The sequence below is a fragment of the Pelophylax lessonae genome, assembly GCF_965119305.1.
Source record: "Pelophylax lessonae genome assembly, chromosome: 2".
Lineage (NCBI taxonomy): Eukaryota > Metazoa > Chordata > Amphibia > Anura > Ranidae > Pelophylax > Pelophylax lessonae.
In genome coordinates, this window is record NC_138769.1 from 33124382 (window position 1) to 33144763 (window position 20382).

At 42.4% G+C, this 20382-nt stretch overlaps 1 protein-coding gene across 1 annotated transcript in view; it reads left to right on the top strand.

Moving 5' to 3' along the window:
• The window catches only part of LOC309546122 (galactosylgalactosylxylosylprotein 3-beta-glucuronosyltransferase 1-like), a 299237-nt gene that overhangs the window by 257495 nt on the left and 21360 nt on the right, over window positions 1–20382 (top strand). The window contains exon 4 of the mRNA XM_082245654.1: window positions 17508–17804. Within this exon, the coding sequence (XP_082101780.1) occupies window positions 17508–17804 (297 nt within the window). The remainder of the gene's footprint in view (window positions 1–17507; window positions 17805–20382) is intronic.

Genomic DNA, 20382 nt, shown 5'->3' on the forward strand with positions numbered 1-20382 from the left:
CCTCCTTAACTGAGGTGACAGCATGCCAATATTGCCTCCTGATGCTGTCACTCCTAATCATTGAGACCAATGGAAGGGAGGGGGGCAAGGCTGGCTCACAGCCTAGTGCCTGAACAGGCACAGGGTGCTTGGCTTCATCTCATGTGCCTCCATAGCAAGCTGCCTGCTGTGGGGTCAAACAACAGGAGGGAGGTGCCTAGAGGTGTGTACAGGGGCCATGTAAAAAGGAGGATTGTTATTTCTCTTGTCCCCAAAAACCTAGAGAGTGTAAGTCTAACCTGATTAGTTTTCCGCAGCCCTCCCAAAATGATATGTTTCCAACACTTAGAACAGGCAGGGCTGAGGCACCAAAAACATCCAAAAAACACAATCAGCACAAAAGCAGGGAGTACGTATCCTTAACGCTACAAGCTTCACCCAGAAGAATGACGCTTGCACTGTACAAATCTGCATCACCACCATATCAATGTCTAAATAAAACTTTCAGGGAAATGTGGAGGGGTAATGAGTGGGTGTTAGAGCGTTTTCATGACTGCGTAACCTACAGTTAGCGTGAGTCCATTTGTTGATAAACTTTTTCTTCTCTCTTAACACAGCTGGGATGGCGGAAAGGAGATCAGGGGAGCAGACACATCTGCTCCGTCCAGAACTGGCCCTCAAAATTCCTAAGGGTGAGTCTCTACTATGTGTCAGGTTCAATCTATAGACAGTAAGAGTGAGAGAGAACGCTCCACAGATTCCAATGGTGATAGAGATAAATGTGTGCACATGTATCGTGTTGACCAATTGAACCCAAAACACCTTACATTCTTCAAAATGATTGCTTGTGTTTACATGCAGAAAAGCATTTTACTTAGCTTTGGTGGAACTGCTACTAACATTCCAAGCCATCTTATGTAACCTTTTGAACAATTTGCTGTGAAAGTTTGAGTTTAAGGTTTACAACAGCAATTTAGCATATTTGCTTCAGAGTGTTGATAAAAGCCAACCAATAGACTCCTAAGCATATTTGTTGAGGCACATTAATTACAATCCTTGTTTGGATCATTTTGCCTAAAACTAATTGTCATGTTTTTTTCTACCCAGGGCACACCCACCTCACCTACGAGGTCCTCCTGGATTATATGAGGTGGTGCGGAGACCGAATTCTATATTTGGAACACCTTTGTGGCGTGGATCCAGACCCTAAGGAGCCATTCGTTAGGAATGTCACACCTTTAAAAAGATCCTAGTATTTTTTTTTTGTGGTTTGTTTACTTATGTTGCACGTTGCAACACAAAGAAATGTCCCATTTGTAATTGTTGCCCATTATAAACAAAAATCTAACAAAAAAATCAAAAACAGTTTAAAAAAAAACCCTTTTTTTGGGACCCAAAAAAAAAAAAAAAAATAAAAAGCCTTGTTTTTGGCAACCAAAAAAAATATAAAAATTTATAAAAAACCCTTTTTTTGGGAACCAAAACAAAAAAAAAAAATAAAAAGCCTTGTTTTTGGCAACCAAAAAAAATATAAAAATTTATAAAAAACCCTTTTTTTGGGGACCCAAAAAAAAAAAAAAAACAAAAAAAGCCTTGTTTTTGGCAACCAAAAAAAATATAAAAATTTATAAAAAACCCTTTTTTTGGGAACCAAAAAAAAAAAAAAAAATAAAAAGCCTTGTTTTTGGCAACCAAAAAAAATATAAAAATTTATAAAAAACCCTTTTTTTGGGGACCCAAAAAAAAAAAAAAAACAAAAAAAGCCTTGTTTTTGGCAACCAAAAAAAATATAAAAATTTATAAAAAACCCTTTTTTTGGGAACCAAAAAAACCAAAAAAAAACAAAAAATGCCTTGTTTTTGGCAACCAAAAAAAAAATGTTTACAAAAAAGCCTTGTTGTTTTTATGGCAACGGACAAAACCAAAAATGTTTACAAAAAAGCCTTGTTGTTTTTATGGCAACCGACAAAACCAAAAATGTTTACAAAAAAGCCTTGTTGTTTTTATGGCAACGGACAAAACCAAAAATGTTTACAAAAAAGCCTTGTTGTTTTTATGGCAACCGACAAAACCAAAAATGTTTACAAAAAAGCCTTGTTGTTTTTATGGCAACGGACAAAACCAAAAATGTTTACAAAAAAGCCTTGTTGTTTTTATGGCAACCGACAAAACCACAAATGTTTACAAAAAAGAATTGTTGTTTTTATGGCAACGGACAAAACCAAAAATGTTTACAAAAAAGCCTTGTTGTTTTTATGGCAACGGACAAAACCAAAAATGTTTACAAAAAAGCCTTGTTGTTTTTATGGCAACCGACAAAACCACAAATGTTTACAAAAAAGCCTTGTTGTTTTTATGGCAACGGACAAAACCAAAAATGTTTACAAAAAAGCCTTGTTGTTTTTATGGCAACCGACAAAACCAAAAATGTTTACAAAAAAGCCTTGTTGTTTTTATGGCAACGGACAAAACCAAAAATGTTTACAAAAAAGCCTTGTTGTTTTTATGGCAACCGACAAAACCACAAATGTTTACAAAAAAGAATTGTTGTTTTTATGGCAACGGACAAAACCAAAAATGTTTACAAAAAAGCCTTGTTGTTTTTATGGCAACGGACAAAACCAAAAATGTTTACAAAAAAGCCTTGTTGTTTTTATGGCAACCGACAAAACCACAAATGTTTACAAAAAAGAATTGTTGTTTTTATGGCAACGGACAAAACCAAAAATGTTTACAAAAAAGCCTTGTTGTTTTTATGGCAACGGACAAAACCACAAATGTTTACAAAAAAGCCTTGTTGTTTTTATGGCAACGGACAAAACCACAAATGTTTACAAAAAAGCCTTGTTGTTTTTATGGCAACGGACAAAACCAAAAATGTTTACAAAAAAGCCTTGTTGTTTTTATGGCAACCGACAAAACCAAAAATGTTTACAAAAAAGCCTTGTTGTTTTTATGGCAACGGACAAAACCAAAAATGTTTACAAAAAAGCCTTGTTGTTTTTATGGCAACCGACAAAACCACAAATGTTTACAAAAAAGAATTGTTTTTGTGAAAACCTTCCAAAAAATGATGTCAAAACATAAAAAATGTTTAAAATGTTTATCTAAATTAAATTTAAGTATGTTGCTCTTTGCAACACAAATGTTACATTGGCAATTTAGTTCATTCTATTATATATTGTAATATATTTTTTGTACGCTACAGTTGGTAGACACCCACATGTGTTATTAAAACATTTATTTTATTACCCAAGTTTTCTTTTTGGTGTACACATCGAATGTCTTTTGTGTTGTATTTGTTTACTTGAGTGGTGTGGTCTGTAATTGTTAGTATGTTGGCTTTGGTTTATGTTAGCCTTGAGACTTGTTTTGAAGCTACATTTGAAGGGAGACCTTTTCTTGGGTCGTTATGTGAACATTGAGTTATCTAAATTTACATGAAATCATATGTTTGGAGATCGAGAAGCACGTGTGTATAAATGCCTACATTAACCAGGGCCATTACTTGGCCACCAACACTCCTAAAAAACCAAAGAGCAAACACAAACTAATCATTTTGCATAAAATTTTATTTCATCCCCAAAAAAAGCACTATAAGAAATCATATTGTGCCACCCTCAAATTTTAAAAAAAAATGGCCCCACAAATTGGCCAATGTAACAATCATTAACAAAACCAAAAAAAAAAAAAAAAAAGAAATTAAGTTGGTGGTGGTGGTGGTGACTGAAGCAGTGTGGTGAGCAATGGAAAGGTTCCTGCCATCAAATGGTGGGCCAATAGTCCCATCTGCTCTGGGGTTAGCCTTAGAGTTCTGGTAAAGTGGCCCATTAGAATCAGATCTTGTGTCTGAGGCTGCTGCTGATGCAGGGTGTTGAACCCTGGAAATGTCCCAGACTGAAGATCTTGTGCCAATAGTCCCATCTGCTCTGTGCTCAGCCTAAGAATTTGGGTAACGTGTGCCATTACCATGAGATGGGATCGTTGCTGCTCCAAGGCTATTTGATGCTGCTGGTGGTGCAAGGGTTGTGAAGATGTGTGGGGAGTGGTGGTTGATTGGTTGTTGTGGTCCACGGTGCGGGGGCAAACGACATGTCGCATTGGTGACAAAAAAGAAGAACGGCCTGGGGAGGAGTGAAGTGATAAAGGTGTGGAGGGAATGTAGTCAGGTGGAAGGGGTACTGTGGAACCAGTGCGCATTGAGGTTGTGCAGGAGGATTGCTCATTGAGGGGTGTGGGAGTCCGAACGGAGTGTGAAGTGCTAGGAGTGGCTACAGGAGGAATTGTCCCATCCCCAGCTGCCTGACAAGTGGCCAACACTGGCATTACCCTCCCACTACCACAACCTGCAGTGGCAGGTGAGTGAGATGTTTGGGAGGGCTCTGCCAATGGGGCATCTTCAGATCCAAACAGGCATTGGCGTGTGGCCAGCACCTGAGTGTCAACACTTTGCCGATCCCGTTGATGCTGGTCTGCTAAACTTACCAAGCTGTTACGCATATCCTGTTGAACCTGTAACATATCCTGGTGAACCTGTACCATTGTTGCTACAGATTCCTGTATGAGCCCGAGCAGACGTACTGCCTCAGTAGATTGCTGAGTACGCCTCCTTAACTCATTTTGGACCTGATACTCATCAAGCAGCCTCTCGGCTACATCCAGCATAGATGGACGAAGTTGGGTAGGTGACAATCCCTCTGCATCTAAGGCTACCTGAAAGCAGAAGAAATAGACCAAATCATTATCAAACATCATGACTAAATATTTCAGATTAGTTTGACAACTTAACACCCCAAGCAGAACGTTGAAAAGTTTGATGTGCTTCTAATGAGTACTTGTTCATTGTAAGATTATCCAAGCTAGCAACACTTCTGATAATGGGTACATATTATATTGGTAGGACTAATATGACAAAGGCAAAAAAGATTCAACATGAAGGTGTTCCCAATTAACCCTGGTGTGGTAGGTTGTTTATGCTTTTGGTAAATCTGTTACTACACCAATGACTTTATACATCTACGTATGTTGTCTAAAATCTTGCCATCAATCGGCTAGAGGACAACCCAACCAAACGATACCCATGAATTTGGACCTGGAAAATCAAAGACGGGCCGGACTTTAAAGATCCTGGATGTTTTTGGAACATTAGTGGCACACCAAATTATAACATAATTCCCTGATGTTCAAGATAGAACTCTTGTTGTGCTGGTGCATCGTCAGAATGTCATAGCACTAATTTAACACACACAATGTAAGCCACATCTAGTCCAAAATCAATGCTACCATTGAAATGTTACATGTGCACCTTGTTCCCTTATATCACATACCACAGCACTGGATGCAGAATCGTCGCCAGCTCCTGATCCAACTCCAGCTGCAACGTCAAGAGGGGCCTGATGTTCTTTTAAAAAAAAAAAAAAAAAACATGTTTAGTACATAACCTTAGTCAGTAATGATTATGGCCAGATTGCCCTCCTAGCTTCATGAATGAAGCATTGAGGCCAAACATTCAAAAGTGCTTTCCTGGGCTCATAGGACACTTGCTAAACCCTCCCAAAGGTTAAGAAGGCTTGGTCTGCCTACTAATGACGGCACCCATTAATGCTGTCAACTGTGTTTTGCAGGGTAAACATCTAAAAGGCAACACTCTTTCCTAAGAAAAAACATGTGTGTTAATGGGGTTAATAAGATTCAAAAAAACATTATTTGACTAGACATACCAACACCTTCCTCCAGGCCTAGCTGCACTGGGTGTGTTCCCTGCTGCGGATCTTCTGTAAAGGACATAGCAATATGAGCTATCTTGGCCAAAAAAAAACATCTACATTGTTTGGCACAGTATGATATTGGACCTACCAGGAGGAGGGTCAGCACTGATGTCAACACCTGTGAGTCCGTCTGGTTCGCCAAGCTGCATGGGCTGTGGAGGGGCTGAGATCCGTGCTACAGATGAACAAATTGCAGGTTGGGGAAAACAAAAAAAGGACAATTGGAAGGGCAAGTATCACATTCTCTTAATGTCACACATAGGATAGTAGTTAATCTTTTCCAAACAACTCACACAATTGACATCCAAGATAATATCCTACCTCGGTGCAAAGCATCCGAATCTAAGTCCTCTCTGGTAAAGATGGTATCGGGTCCTATGATGTTCAAGAAAGGTAATTGATAATCCCAGAGAGAACTTCGTGCACGTTCATCCAGCCGACCTTGACGGTCATAAAGACCCTCCGCAGCCCATGCAATTAGCTTCTTCCGAACGGACCCACAGATGTCGTTGACCTTCTTCCGCACACTGTCACGGTGGCGAGGTGCTTCACCCAGTGCATTTACAGCATCCCGGATTTCATCCCACAATCTGTTCTTCTCTGTTACTGAGTAAGACGCGGCCCTGGTCCCATGTATCGCCTGATATCTGGCCATATAGGCGTGGACCAGGGCACAGCACTGATTGTGGGTGAAACGGGGAAGCCGGGTTAATGTGGACAAGCTGACTCTGGTGGACGGACCCTCTCCAGGACTACTGTCAGAAGAGCCAGCTTGTCCACTTGGTGTGTTAACACCTCCCCCGGCTTCCTCCTCCGGGATGGGGATGGTGGACTCCCTCATGGATACAGCTGGAGCCTCCCTCACACCAGAGCCAGACGATCTGCCCACCCTGCCCCCCCTGCCCCCCCTGGCCCCCCTGGCCCCCCTGGCCCCCCTGGCCCCCCTGGCCCTTCTCATCCTTCCAGTGGGTGGGGCCATGGGAGCACGAGGTGGGCAGAGAATCTGGCTGTCCAGCAGCAGCAAAGAGCCCCAAACTCCTAAATCTGAAATGACAAAAGAGAAAACAGAAAAAACAGGATTTGCAGATTGCTCTTCATATACAGTATAATTAGTGAACAGTTACAGAACACACTTACCTAATGGCACAAACAGACTTGGTCGTGGTGGTGGTGGTAGTAGTGGGCAAAGAGCAGAAGAGGCTGCAAAGAAAAGGAAAAAAAAAAAACACATAAGAAAACGCATATGGGTACAAATCACACGAGGCCCTCCAAACACTTACCTAATGGCACAAACACGGTGGTGGTGGTGGTGGTGGCAAAAAAAGCAGAAGAGGTTGCAAAGAAATGTAAAAAAATAACACATAAGAAAACGCATAGGGGTACAAATCACACGAGGCCCTCCAAACACTTACCTAATGGCACAAACACAGTGGTGGTGGTGGTGGTGGTGGTGGCAAAGAGCAGAAGAGGCTGCAAAGAAATGTAAAAAAAAAAACACATAAGAAAACTCATAGGGGTACAAATCACACGAGGCCCTCCAAACACTTACCTAATGGCACAAACACAGTGGTGGTGGTGGTGGTGGTGGTGGTGGTGGTGGTGGTGGTGGTGGTGGTGGCAAAGAGCAGAAGAGGCTGCAAAGAAATGTAAAAAAAAAACACATAAGAAAACGCATAGGGGTACAAATCACACGAGGCCCTCCAAACACTTACCTAATGGCACAAACACAGTGGTGGTGGTGGTGGTGGTGGTGGCAAAGAGCAGAAGAGGCTGCAAAGAAATGTCAAAAAAAAAACACATAAGAAAACTCATAGGGGTACAAATCACACGAGGCCCTCCAAACACTTACCTAATGGCACAAACACAGTGGTGGTGGTGGTGGTGGTGGTGGTGGTGGTGGTGGTGGCAAAGAGCAGAAGAGGCTGCAAAGAAATGTAAAAAAAAAACACATAAGAAAACGCATAGGGGTACAAATCACACGAGGCCCTCCAAACACTTACCTAATGGCACAAACACAGTGGTGGTGGTGGTGGTGGTGGTGGTGGTGGTGGTGGTGGCAAAGAGCAGAAGAGGCTGCAAAGAAATGTAAAAAAAAAACACATAAGAAAACTCATAGGGGTACAAATCACACGAGGCCCTCCAAACACTTACCTAATGTCACAAACACAGTGGTGGTGGTGGTGGTGGTGGTGGTGGTGGTGGTGGTGGTGGTGTTAAAGAGCAGAAGAGGCTGCAAAGAAATGTAAAAAAAAAACACATAAGAAAACGCATAGGGGTACAAATCACACGAGGCCCTCCAAACACTTACCTAATGTCACAAACACAGTGGTGGTGGTGGTGGTGGTGGTGTAATCCTTTATAGGCAAAAGGAGGCTGCAAACATTAAACATACATGAGAAATCGCATGACCTACATACGTGCACATAATAAATTACAGTTATCAGGAAAGCAAAAATGGTGTCTTTGGAAGCTGGGAAGGTAAGGGGGCAGGTTTAGATGCCAAATCTAGACTGCACACCTTTAACAAACATGAGAAAACACATGTCCAAACCACATGCACATGGGGCCAACTGCCAATGATTAAAAGACACTTGAGGGGTTCCCAAGCTATTGTGGGTTGGAGGGGATTCACCATAGACAACTTAAGCACACCCAAGATAAGTACAAATTGTCTCCTTCCTTTTTTTTGGGAGAGAGAGATACAATTGTCTTACCTCCAGATAATGTAGGTTGTGGGTCACAGGGTCTTGCTAGCACATAAGAAACATCGATCTATAACATCCAGCAGCCATATTGGCCATGTGCTCCTTTTATAGCTGGCTCACAGGTGTGATAATTAGCGGCCGTTTCTATATATATCTGCGCATTCGCGAATTTGCGCGTTCAAAATGGAGGACGATATCCCAGACGCATTAGATGGTGCAATGCTGGCATTTATTGGTGCCTTGTTTGAGGAGGCCCTGGCACAGGAGGCAGCAGAAGGTGGGGAAGCTGCAGCAGCAGCAGCAGCAGCACCTTCAGCAGCAGCACCTCCAGTCCGTGTGCCCTTACCTCGCCAGCCACGCATTTTTGCTCCAAGGATCTATTTGGACAAGCTGCGGGATTCTGATGTCAGGAGGAAGTTCCGGCTCGAGCGAGGAACTATTCTACACCTCTACCAGCTCATAGCAGAGAAAATTGACCCGGACACACAGCGCGGCCATGCGGTGCCCGGCATGGCCAGATTGCTGGCCACTTTGTATATTTTAGGGCGTGGCAGCTTCCAAGCCACTTCGGGAAGTATCATGGGCATTAGCCAGCCCACAGTTTCAAGGGTGTTCATGTTGGTCATTAATGCCATAGTGGATATAGTGCCCAATTTTATCCACTGGCCACAGAATGAAAATGAGTGGAATGAAGTCAAGTTGGGTTTCTACCGGCGGGCACACATGCCGCAAATCCTAGGGGCAATCGATGGCACCCACATAGCCATTAGGCCCCCAAGGAGCCACGAAAGTGAATACCGGAACCGCAAGCAGTACCACTCTGTGAACGTCCAATTAGTGTGTGACGCCAAACAGCGCATCATGAGTGTCAACACTGGTCACCCAGGGTCGTGCCATGATTCCAGTATGTTAAGAACAAGTACTCTGTACGAGGTGTTTGAAAGTGGACAAATGCCCGAAGGGTGGCTTATTGGTAAAGTATTTTGTCTTAACAACATAAACTGTAAGATTACATAGACATAGGAATAAGCTACATCGGTGTACACCCTGATTTAAGCAAAGCCTACCTAAAATGGATGTGTTATTAGTTGTCAGGCTGTTCACACACAACCAGATCAGCAGCTTAGCAGCTCACAAAAGAAAGATTTGCAAAGTTGTCTTTGAGTCCAATGAAGGTGGTTAACCAATGTGTAAATGGTGTCCTCTAGCCACCCAAAGAAAACCTACAAATGATTCCAATGGTATTGCCATATCCCCAAAGTACTTTGCATAAGTGAGTCAATATTGGTTTCCTCACTCTAGTTGCAGATATATTCCAGAAGTAAGACCTAGGCTAATGTAATAGGAACAGAATAGGGGCCAAGTTGTAACTTGCAAGAGAAACCCACCACTTTGTGTGTCCTTTTTCCCATTTGTATTAGTGATTTAGGCAGTTAGACAGAGTTGAGATGTTTCATATGATTTTTTGCAAACAGACGAGCAGGTTGTTTAGTAAAATGCCTAATTGTCTCCCATTTTGAGGAGTCATCTAAAGTCACATGATATGAATAACTAATGTATATTTTTCTTATTTTTCAGGGGATGCTGGTTACCCGCAGCTGACGTGGCTGATGGCTCCAATCAGGTACCCCCAGGGCCCAGCAGAGAGGAATTACAACAGGGCCTTGCGGAGAAGCCGGAGTATCATTGAGTTGACCATAGGTCTTCTCAAGTCCCGGTTTCTCTGCTTGGCCCGGCCTGGGGGTGAACTCCTGTACTCTCCTACAAAGGCTTCCAAGATCATCCTGGCGTGCTGCGTGTTGCACAACATGTGCGTTGCCCGGGATGATTCTTGGGAGCTGACGGAGGAGAGGGAGCCAGAGGTCCGTCAGCCGGCGGCCCCCAGGCGGCGGAGCACCGCTGCCGGTATGGCCACCCGGAATACCCTGGTTGCTAGCCACTTTACATGTAAGTACTGTAACCGGTCAAGATAGGGCATGTGTATTAATTAGCTAGTTAGCAGAGGTGCCACTCACAGGGAGACAGAGGGTGATTATCATCTGCCAATGACACTTGCCATTGTAGATAAAGTGTAGTCAACATTGGTAAAATTGTGTTACTTGAGCAAAAACATGCACCTCTAACCATAAACATGTTGGTATTGTGAATAGTGTAAAGGGCTGAGAAGAGCTGGCAGGTGTTTATTTGTGTCTATGCCACCTGTGTAGTTATTGATAACATGAACGGCTGCTTGGTATCTTATGGTGTTGTAATTTTCCAGAACATCAACATCTTGGAATCATGGCACGTACCATGGGAAGCCTGTGGTGATGGGCTGTCTGGCGTCACAGGTGTGTATTCAAATGTTTACATTAATGATTTCTGGTTTGTGTAAGTTGGCATAAAATGTGTTATTTCACTCGTGATGTCGAAATTAAATGAAGTTCAGAATGAAGCAAACAGGCATTAAGATGTGATTTTCATTATGAAATGTCTTATCCTTTGTTTTATTTTTCCAGGAGTGGTACTGCTTGCGGGTGTAGGTGGTAGAAACCCACCTTGATGGACTCCACTCATTTTCTTTTGTGGTCAGTGGATATTTGGTAAGGCACATGGCCAATGACCAACATGAACACCCTGGAACTTCGAAAGTGGCTTGGAAGCTGCCCAGCAACCTTGCCATGCCTGTCCCCTATGAGCTGGTAGAGGTGCAGAATGGATTCTGAACTCTGCCGGAAGTTGTGGAAGACATCAGAATCCCGTAGCCATGGAGCAAAGATCGTGGTCTGGCGCTGTAAAGGCACACGGACTGGAGAGTGACAATATTCTTTTGCTGCATCCCTCCTTCTGCTGTCATTCTCAAATAAATAAATACATTAGAATTGAACATGTGTTTTTTTGTTTTGTGTGGGTGCCTACAGACAAAAGGGCCATCCACACTGTAAGATTTAGAGAAGACTTTATCCTTCCGATTGACATTTTCTATGTAGTGCAAGGGCCTGCCTGATTGCATCCAAATTGAAAGTGTTGAGGTTTGAGCTTCTATTATATGGTTTGGTTAAGTCTACAGGAAAAAGTCTAGACAAATTGTTAGTGTATGGCCCATTAAGCTGCCAAGGCCGGAGTTTTGCACTTTGCATGCTGCTTGTACTGGTGATGTGAGGGGTTGTAATGTAGAGTAGGGATGTGACAGTGTTGTGTTGAGGTGTGAGGCAAATGTAGTGTTGGACTATGAGGGCCTGTGTTGTTGAAATATGGAGAGAGTCCAATATCAGACACCTATGTTTATTGGTCAAGAAATTGTAAGAACCATGGTAAATATGTAAAGAATTGCATCTCGATAAAACTAGGACCACACTCATAAAATCAAAATTGTGTTGTTTCCATTGATGTGCTTGAAATTTGGGTAGGACACCCCCCTCCCCCCCCAAATTCAAGATAGTTTAAAAAAACTGTTTAAAAAAATGAGAGTGAAAAGAGATCCCAAGTGTAGTGATGTGATTTGAACCCATGACGTTGTGAACTGCAGTGAAGTTGCAAAGCACTTAGCTATTGTGCAGAATAAAGCTGTATGGTGGAAAAAAGGGAGTGTGTTAAGGCTAAAAAGCACATATAGCTAAAGAACTAAACATTGTATGGAATGTGGGAAGAAGACCATGGTAAAATTGTGAGGTTTCATCTTGCCCTGAAGTAGGGTAGGGGTTTGGTCACTTGCCTTTGGTACTTTCCTTCATAAGATCGATTCGACACACAGACAAGATCAAAAAAACACTTAAAATGGTGTAAGCTTGCAAGCGCTTCTGAGTGTAACATTATTTAGCAATATATATGATGTAATCCGTTCCATTTTAGCAATATAAACAAAAAAAGAAAATAAAAAAAGTAGGTGGAGATGGTAAGCCTCGAACCTACAGCAGAGGGAGATGAATTACAGACATGTGATGTGTGCACTAATCCACTAGCCCACATCGCTATGTGAAACTGCTATAAGCAGGAAGACATAAGTTTGCGAATTGGCGAAGCCGCGATCGTAAGTGAATCCCGCTGACGGCGGAATTCATTATTGCTGTTTTACTCGCCAATTCGCCGCAGCGCCAGTTAATTGATTTGAACGCGGCGAAACTGAAACACGTCATAGATGTTTGAAGCTGCAGTTTCTTTAAATCCGGCCCCCCGTATTTCCGCAGTGGTTTTTTAAACACAATTTAAACAAAAAAACACACAATATATACACCCCAATTTTTTTTGTAAAATATGAAAGATGATGTTACACAGAGTAAATAGATACCGAATATGTCACGCTTTAAAATTGTGCATGCTCATGGAATGGCGACAAACTAAGATACTTAAAAATCTCTATTGGCGACACTCTACAAACAAAACACTAACAAATTTTACAGGTTACCTGTTTAGAGGTACAGAGGAGGTCTAGTACTAGCATTATTGCTCTCACTTAACACTGTAACACTTGTGCGAACACACAAACCTACGTATATGTTCGCATCTGCACGGGAGCACAGAGGGATGGGGGCACTTTACATTTTTTTCTTATTTTTTTTTTTACACTGTACCTTTAATTTTTTTTTTTAACACTTTTATTCCTATTACAAGGAATGTAAACATCCCTTGTATTAAAAATAAGGATGACAGGTCCTATTTATGGAGAGATCTGGGGTCAAAATTAAATCTTTCCTTCACCTTTAAAAGCAAAAGTAATTATTTTACAAAATATTTGGTTTTAAAAAAATGTGTTTACTTCCACCCTGGACCGGCAGTGACGTCATGACATCGCTCTGGTCCTCCAGGGCCATAGAGGCTTTCAGAGAAAACCAGATCTCTGTTTGCCTCTGGGAGTAGCTGGCCGCACCGTCGGATCATTTCTTGGGCGTGCCGGTAAAAATGGTAAGCCCATGTCCCCTCCCGCTGCTTCTGAAAGTGATCCAGCAGCTAATTAGCCTCTTGGACCATTTTGATGAGAAAACCAGCAGCTGGTTACAAAAAAAAAAATACCAGGGTTATGGCTGATAGTTTTACCACATGTAAACCACTTGCAAACTGCAACGTGTATATCTATATATTGTGGTTGACAGGTGGTTAAAAAAAAAAATTACTGTATATATAGAATTTCAGCACGAGTCAGTCTGCCTTTAAAGGTTTCCTATCCATTGTACCCATATGCCCTTGGATGGGAAGGGTGATATTATTTTCAGCTGGTAATCCTGAAGCTGGTAAAAGTCATCCGAGAGGCTAAAGACCTGCTGGATTGCTTATACAGGCAGCAGAAGGGGGTTACCCGCCACGCCTTTACCAGGCTCTCTTGAGTGATCGGGGAGCCCAATAAGGATGCAACCAGCGGCATCCTCTTCCTGAGCCACAGTGAACGGAAGGAACTAGGATTTTGTCACTTCTGGTTTCGGTCTCATGTACACAAGCCATTACCGGCTTGTACAAGCATCCAATCAAACCGATCTTGGTTTGATCTGATGCTTTGGGGGCCAGAGGACAGATATAGGGGCTACGGGGCTACTAGACCCCATATCTCTCTATAAAGAGGACTTGTCATGGCGCATGCTTTCTCAAGGGATGTTGTTCATCACTTGTGATAGCAATAAAAGTGATAAAAAAATAAATACAGTTATAGTGTAAAAAAAGAAAAAAATTAATGTATATACTGTATATATATATATATATTTTTTTTTTTAAACCATCCCTGTCCCACCGAGCGAATGAACACCCTCTTTTATATTGTAAATAAAGTTACAGTGTAGAAAAAAAGAAAAAAAAAATTTATATATATATATATATATATATATATATATATATATATATATATATATATATATATACAGTATACTGTATATATATTTATTTATTTTTTTTTATTTTATTTTTTTTTAAACTGTCCCTCCGGGTGAATGTACGAGTTGGCCCAGCACGTATATGTAAACAGCATTCGCACCACACCGCTAACATCAGAACTATAGTTTGCCACTGTTCCACGGGCATACATAATTTTAAAGCGTGACATATATGGTATCTATTTACTCAGCATAACATCCTCTTTTATATTTTATATTTTACCAAAAAAAAATTAATTGGGTATTATTTTGTGTATTAAAATTCATTAAAGTGTATTTTTTCCCAAAAAAATTGTGTTTGAAAAACCGTTGCGCCATGACCATGTAATAATATATAAAAATACCCAACACCCACAATTTTAGTCTCTAGGGCCTCTGCTTAAAATATATATGATGTTTGGGGGCTCTAAGTAGTTTTCTAGCAAAGACAAATTATGTTTTTTTACTTGTAGGAGAGGAATGTCAGAATTGGCCCAGACGTTAGTGGTTAAGGACCCATTCATATCTATTCATTGCAGTAAAACTTGTGGTAATGTGTGCACTACTGCAACGTGTGGCAATGCACTACCCAGGTGGACTAACCTATGAGAATAGGTGATGAGACTGGCAGATTATACAGTATATCTCCATCCAGCAAGACCTATCCAGGTGAATAGCACTGCTCTGCAAGCGCACTACAACCATGATCGGTGCTCTGGTGCAGGAGTTAAAGCGATATCAAATGCCTTTTGAAGAGCGATCCAAATGCTGACTGCCCTTTAGAGAGCAAAGCACATTTGAACGAGTCCTTAATTTTTTCTAATTATTTTTTAAAACATAAAGTGATTGTAAAGTCTTGTTTTAGAAAAAAAAAACATGTTATACTTACCTGCTCTGTGCAGTTGGTTTTGCACAGAGCAGCCCGGATCCTCCTCTTCTCGGGTCCCACTTTGCGGCTCCTGGCCCCTCCCTCCTGTCTAGTGCCCCCACAGCAAGCAGCTTGCTATAGGGGCACCCGAGTCGAGTCTCAGCTTCTGTGTCCATTCAGACACGGAACTGCCATTCGGCCCAGATTCCCCTCTCTCTCCTGATTGGCTAACTGGGTTTGATTAACAGCCACAGGAGCCAATGGCGCCACTGCTGTGTCTCAGCCAATCAGCAGGGAGAGTCCCGGACAGCCGAGAGACTCGTGGACCTCACTGGATAGAGATGGGGCTCAGGTAGGTATTAGGGGGTTGGGGAGGCTGCTGCACACAGAAGACTTTTTATCTTATTAAGATTTAAAAAAAAAAACCTTCTGACTTTACAACTCCTTTCATTTTTTTTAATTTTTATTTATTTGTTTATTTATTGTTAACTGCCCTGTTGGGGGTCCTTTGGTGAAATATCAGGGGTCTAAACTAGTGATCGACCGATATTGTTTTTTTAACGCCGATACCGACATTTTGGTCATCGGATATCGGCATCGGCCGAGACATTTTCGGACATTAAAATTTTTTTTTTTTTTTTTTTTCATGTCTACAGGTACTGTGGTGGAGGGATCTGAGGGCCTAAAAGACCCTAAACCCCTCCTCTGCACTTAAAAGCATTCAAAACGCCTAGTTTGGCTGTTTTGAATGCTGTACGTTTTTTTAATTCGGCGCCGCCAGTACCCGGAAGTGATGACATCACTTCCGGGTACTCGGCGGTGCCGAATTTAAAAATATGGAGACCCAGTCAGACGGCGGCGGTGCAGGTAGGATTCCCAGGTCTCCCGGCGAGCCGTGGAAGGTGGTGGGGGGGGGGGGGGCGTCCCGCTCCTTGTATTGACAGCCGAGCGCCTTCTCAGCCGCATCGGTTGTCATTACAACTCGGTCGACTGTCAGCTATGGACGCCGGTACCGGGGTGATGCATCTAGCTGCAGGCATCACTCCGGTACAAACACTTTCCCTAAATATCGGCAATATCGGTAAATTCAAAGGCCAATTACAATATATCGGGGAAAGTGCATATCGGCCCTCGATATAACGGCTTTGCCGATAACCGGTCGATCCCTAGTCTAAACAGACCCTTGATGTCTCACATGTAAGACAGAGAAAAGGACTGAGGGCAGAGATTCATTAGTCCCTTTCTTTGCAGCCCCAGCTGCACTGGACAGTGAATGAATGGAAAGCTCTCTGTGGCTTCCTGCTCATTCATTGGACACAGGAGTGATTGCTATTGATCATTCACTGTGTTCATTCAAAAAAAAAGGAAGAGGCCAGTAAATAGGAAATATTTACTGGTCCTCCCACTCCTAATTCTAAAACATCCTCCTGTGTGCCAGAGCAGCTTCCAGCATGAGAGGAGGGAATGTAGCAGAGCTGCAGAGGAGAGGGGGGGGGCACACAGGGGCCCCAAGTCAGCAAGGGGGTGGAGTAACAGATACCGATCCCTCTGCAGCACAGCTGGATGGAGAAAAAGGCAGGGGAGCCAGAAGAACTGCAAGGGGAGCCACAAGAATTAGCAGTAAGGCAGTACAGCAGGCCCTCCTGCTCAGCAGGTGCCCAGGACCCCCTTGTAACTGATGGGGCCCAGGCCAGGTACAGGAGGGCTGGCTGTGCTGCCTTTTGAGCTGCACTGGCCACCGCTAAACAAGAAAGACAACTCACTGGCAGGATCATGAGCTATTTCTAAAGGATAATAAATTACATTATTAAAAACAAAGACACAGATGGTTTTAAAAACTAAATTGGAAGGCTTTAATGTATTTTCTGGGGGTTAAAACTCAAAAAACAATGTACTTATGAACAGGGCCAGGACAAGAGGTGGACGGGAGGAGCGGTGGCCCTGGGCGCAATGGTTTGCTTTAACGATGGGGGCATCTTTCTTCTGTTCCAAGTCTAACAGGAGTAGTGGCAGCGGCAGGGATTTTAACAAGTGAATGACGGCTGGGTGTTGGATCCCCTAAGCTTGCACATCATGAATGGGGGAGGGTGTCGCAGATTGGCATCTTCCCCTTTGCACTGGATGACCTTGTCCCGGTAATGCTTATGAATATAGGGCTTCTTAATTTGCTTTTTTTTTTTTTAATTAAAAGTTTTAATAGTTTTTCATAGAAAGAATAACAAACAAGCATTACAGGTTCAGCAAACAATTAACAGGTGCATGGCTTAATTTGCTTTATGACTGCTCAGAGTTCATCTACATATTGTATTTAGTGACCATTCTGATAAACTATGAAGCCATTACCAATAATGTTCTGTTATTTCATACACAGATGCGGTACACGCGCACAGTGTCTGTGTGGCCAGTGGCTTTCGTGGGCGGTTTACGGTTCGAATCCCCGAGGGTCAGCCCGGCAGGCAGAGTGGTCGGCTGGAAGACGGTGTTTGATCCCAACCGGCCGTTTGCAATCGACATGGCCGGCTTCGCCATCAGCCTTCGCCTCATTCTGGAAAGGCCCTATGCCAACTTCAAGCTGGAAGGCGTGAAAGGCGGCTACCAGGAGACCAGCTTACTAAAAGACCTCGTCACCATGGATGGGCTGGAAGCCAAAGCCGCCAACTGCACTAAGGTCGGTGTGGAAAGGAAAACAGAAATACATTCATTGATATTGATGTAACTATCAAAGATATGTCTCATAAGCCACAGAGATGTTTTTTTTATCCTTCAGGTGCAGATATCTAAAAATATAAAAATATAAGCTTTTATGCAGGCTTTGTGTGTTTGAATACATGTTTAAAGAGAATCTATAGTATTTAAAATATTTTCTTTATTTAGTTAGCTATTAAATGCCGAGCTACAGAATTATTATTTTTATTTTTTTTGTTTTATTTTATTTCTTTTATTTTTATTAGCCTACAGTACCTGGTATTCCCAGGTGATCTCCCATCCAGGTACTAACAAGGCCTGACCCGTCTTAGCCTCCAAGATTAGATGTGATTGGGTGCAATCAGGTTGATGTGGCTGTAGGCCTATATTTTTCTTTTAACCACTTAAGTACCTAAGTATACGTCGGTCGCGCACCTGCAGCCGGCGGCGTGCTCCCGTCCCCACTCGGCAGCAGGGACTCAGATGCACGGGGCAGGTGGCTCCGATTGCCGCCTGACACCAGCAATCGTTCCCCGCTGAGAGAGAAGGACGGTCGGCTGTTGTAAACATAGCTGACCATTCTTCTCTCTGGAGTGATCACAGAGCGCCTGTGATCCTTCTATATAGGACACATGTGTCAAGCACATGGCCCGCGGCCGAATCCAGCCCTCTAGGCCATTTCATGTGGCCCTCACAACTCTCCTATAGCTGCAGTAGCGCCCCAGCCCTCCTCCAGACCCTGCAATTTCTGCTCCCTAGCTCTACCCTCAGCTTCAACACAAGGTAATGGGGTGCACTTTGATGTAAGGGAGAGTGTGGAAAGGGGGGGGACTCTTGACATCTGATGTAAGGGGTTGGGATACTCTGGACTTCTAGTACAACCTGCCCTTTGAAGGCAATCATAATGCTGAAGCGGCCCTCGATGAAGTTATGTTTGACACCCCTGATATAGGATCACAGATCTCTATGATCATTTCACAAGCCCCGCCCCCATACAATTAGAAACACGCCCCTAGGTACACATTTAACCCTTTGATCGTCACTGGGTTAACCCCTTCCCTGCCAATGTCATTATTACAGTAACAGTGCATATTTTTAGCACTGATTACTGTAGTAATGTCACTGCTCCCCCCAAAAATGTCAAAAATGTCAGTTAGGGGTTCGATATGTCCGCCACAATATCGCAGTCCCACAAAAAATTGCAGATTGCCGCCATTACTAGTAAAAAAAAAAAACAATAAAAATTACATAAATCTTTCCCGTAGTTAGTAGACTCTATAACTTTTGCGCAAACCAATCAAAATGCGCTTATTGTGATTTTTTTTTACCAAAAATATGTAGCAGAAAACAAATTGGCCTAAAATGTTAAAAAATTTAGATTTTTACATTTTTTTGGGGGGGAATGTTATATAGCAGAATGTGAAAATTATTGTTTTTTTTTTTTTCAGAATTGTCGCTCTATTTTTGTTTATAGCGCAAAAAAATAAAAAATTGCACAGGTTTTCAAATACCACCAAAAGAAAGCTCTATTTGTGGGAAAAAAAGGGCATCAATTTTATTTAGATATAGCGTCGCACGATCGTGCAATTGTCTGTTAAAGTAACGCAGTGCCGAATCGCAAAAAATGGCCTGGTCATTAAGGGAGCAAATCCTTCCGGTCCAGAAGTGGTTAATCAATGTGACTTGAAGGTTACACTGGTCTGAGGACTCTTTTACCACCTTTATGTGGCAGTGCTGAGTGCCTTAGTGGCCAAGCACCATCACTGTCACGTAGGAGTAAGGAAGGCGAGGTACATGCTTGACCATACCGTACTTCGGTGTTTTATTTATTTAATAATTTTTAACAATCATTTTATTAGACTTTCTTGTTTTGTCAAGAAAAAGTACTTTTTTACAAACAATGACAGAAAAAATAACTGTTTTACTCTTTGCACAACTTGGATCTTGAAGAAGGGGAAATACCCCGAAAGCTTGTCCTGAAAAATTGTATGTTAGTGCAAATAAAAAAAGTATCATAGACAGTACTCAATTGACTCTTTGCACAACAATGCCAAAATGGTTATAACAATGTTTGGCAATGTCACGAAAAGGAGAAAGAGGAGCCATGGATTTTTACAATTGGAAAAAAACTGTTGAAAAAGAGGTTACTGGGAGAGGGAGAAAAAAAGGAGACGGAAATAAGAGGAAAGATGGGGTAAAGTGGATAGAGTACGAGGGGGGGATTGACCAGCAGGGCGCAAGTTCCGCAAAACTCTGGGGCTGATAATGTAAGCAATCGAGAACCCACTCTGGGTAACTGATGGTAGTCTTTCTAAGGGGCAGTTTTGGGTTTTTTTTGCGCCCAAAGTGAACAGAGTGGTGTAGGAACAAACGGGTGGTAAAAAACGTGCCCACCAAATGAAAATGAATGACCCTGAGAGGGAGGCTGTTGACTTGCTCTTCTTGAAACAGAACAAAAGCTACCACTGCTGTTTGGCAATGTTACGAAAAGATAAAAGTCCATATAAAAATAGAACCCATGAAAGTCCATAATCCATAGGAAAGGATGACATCCCATCACC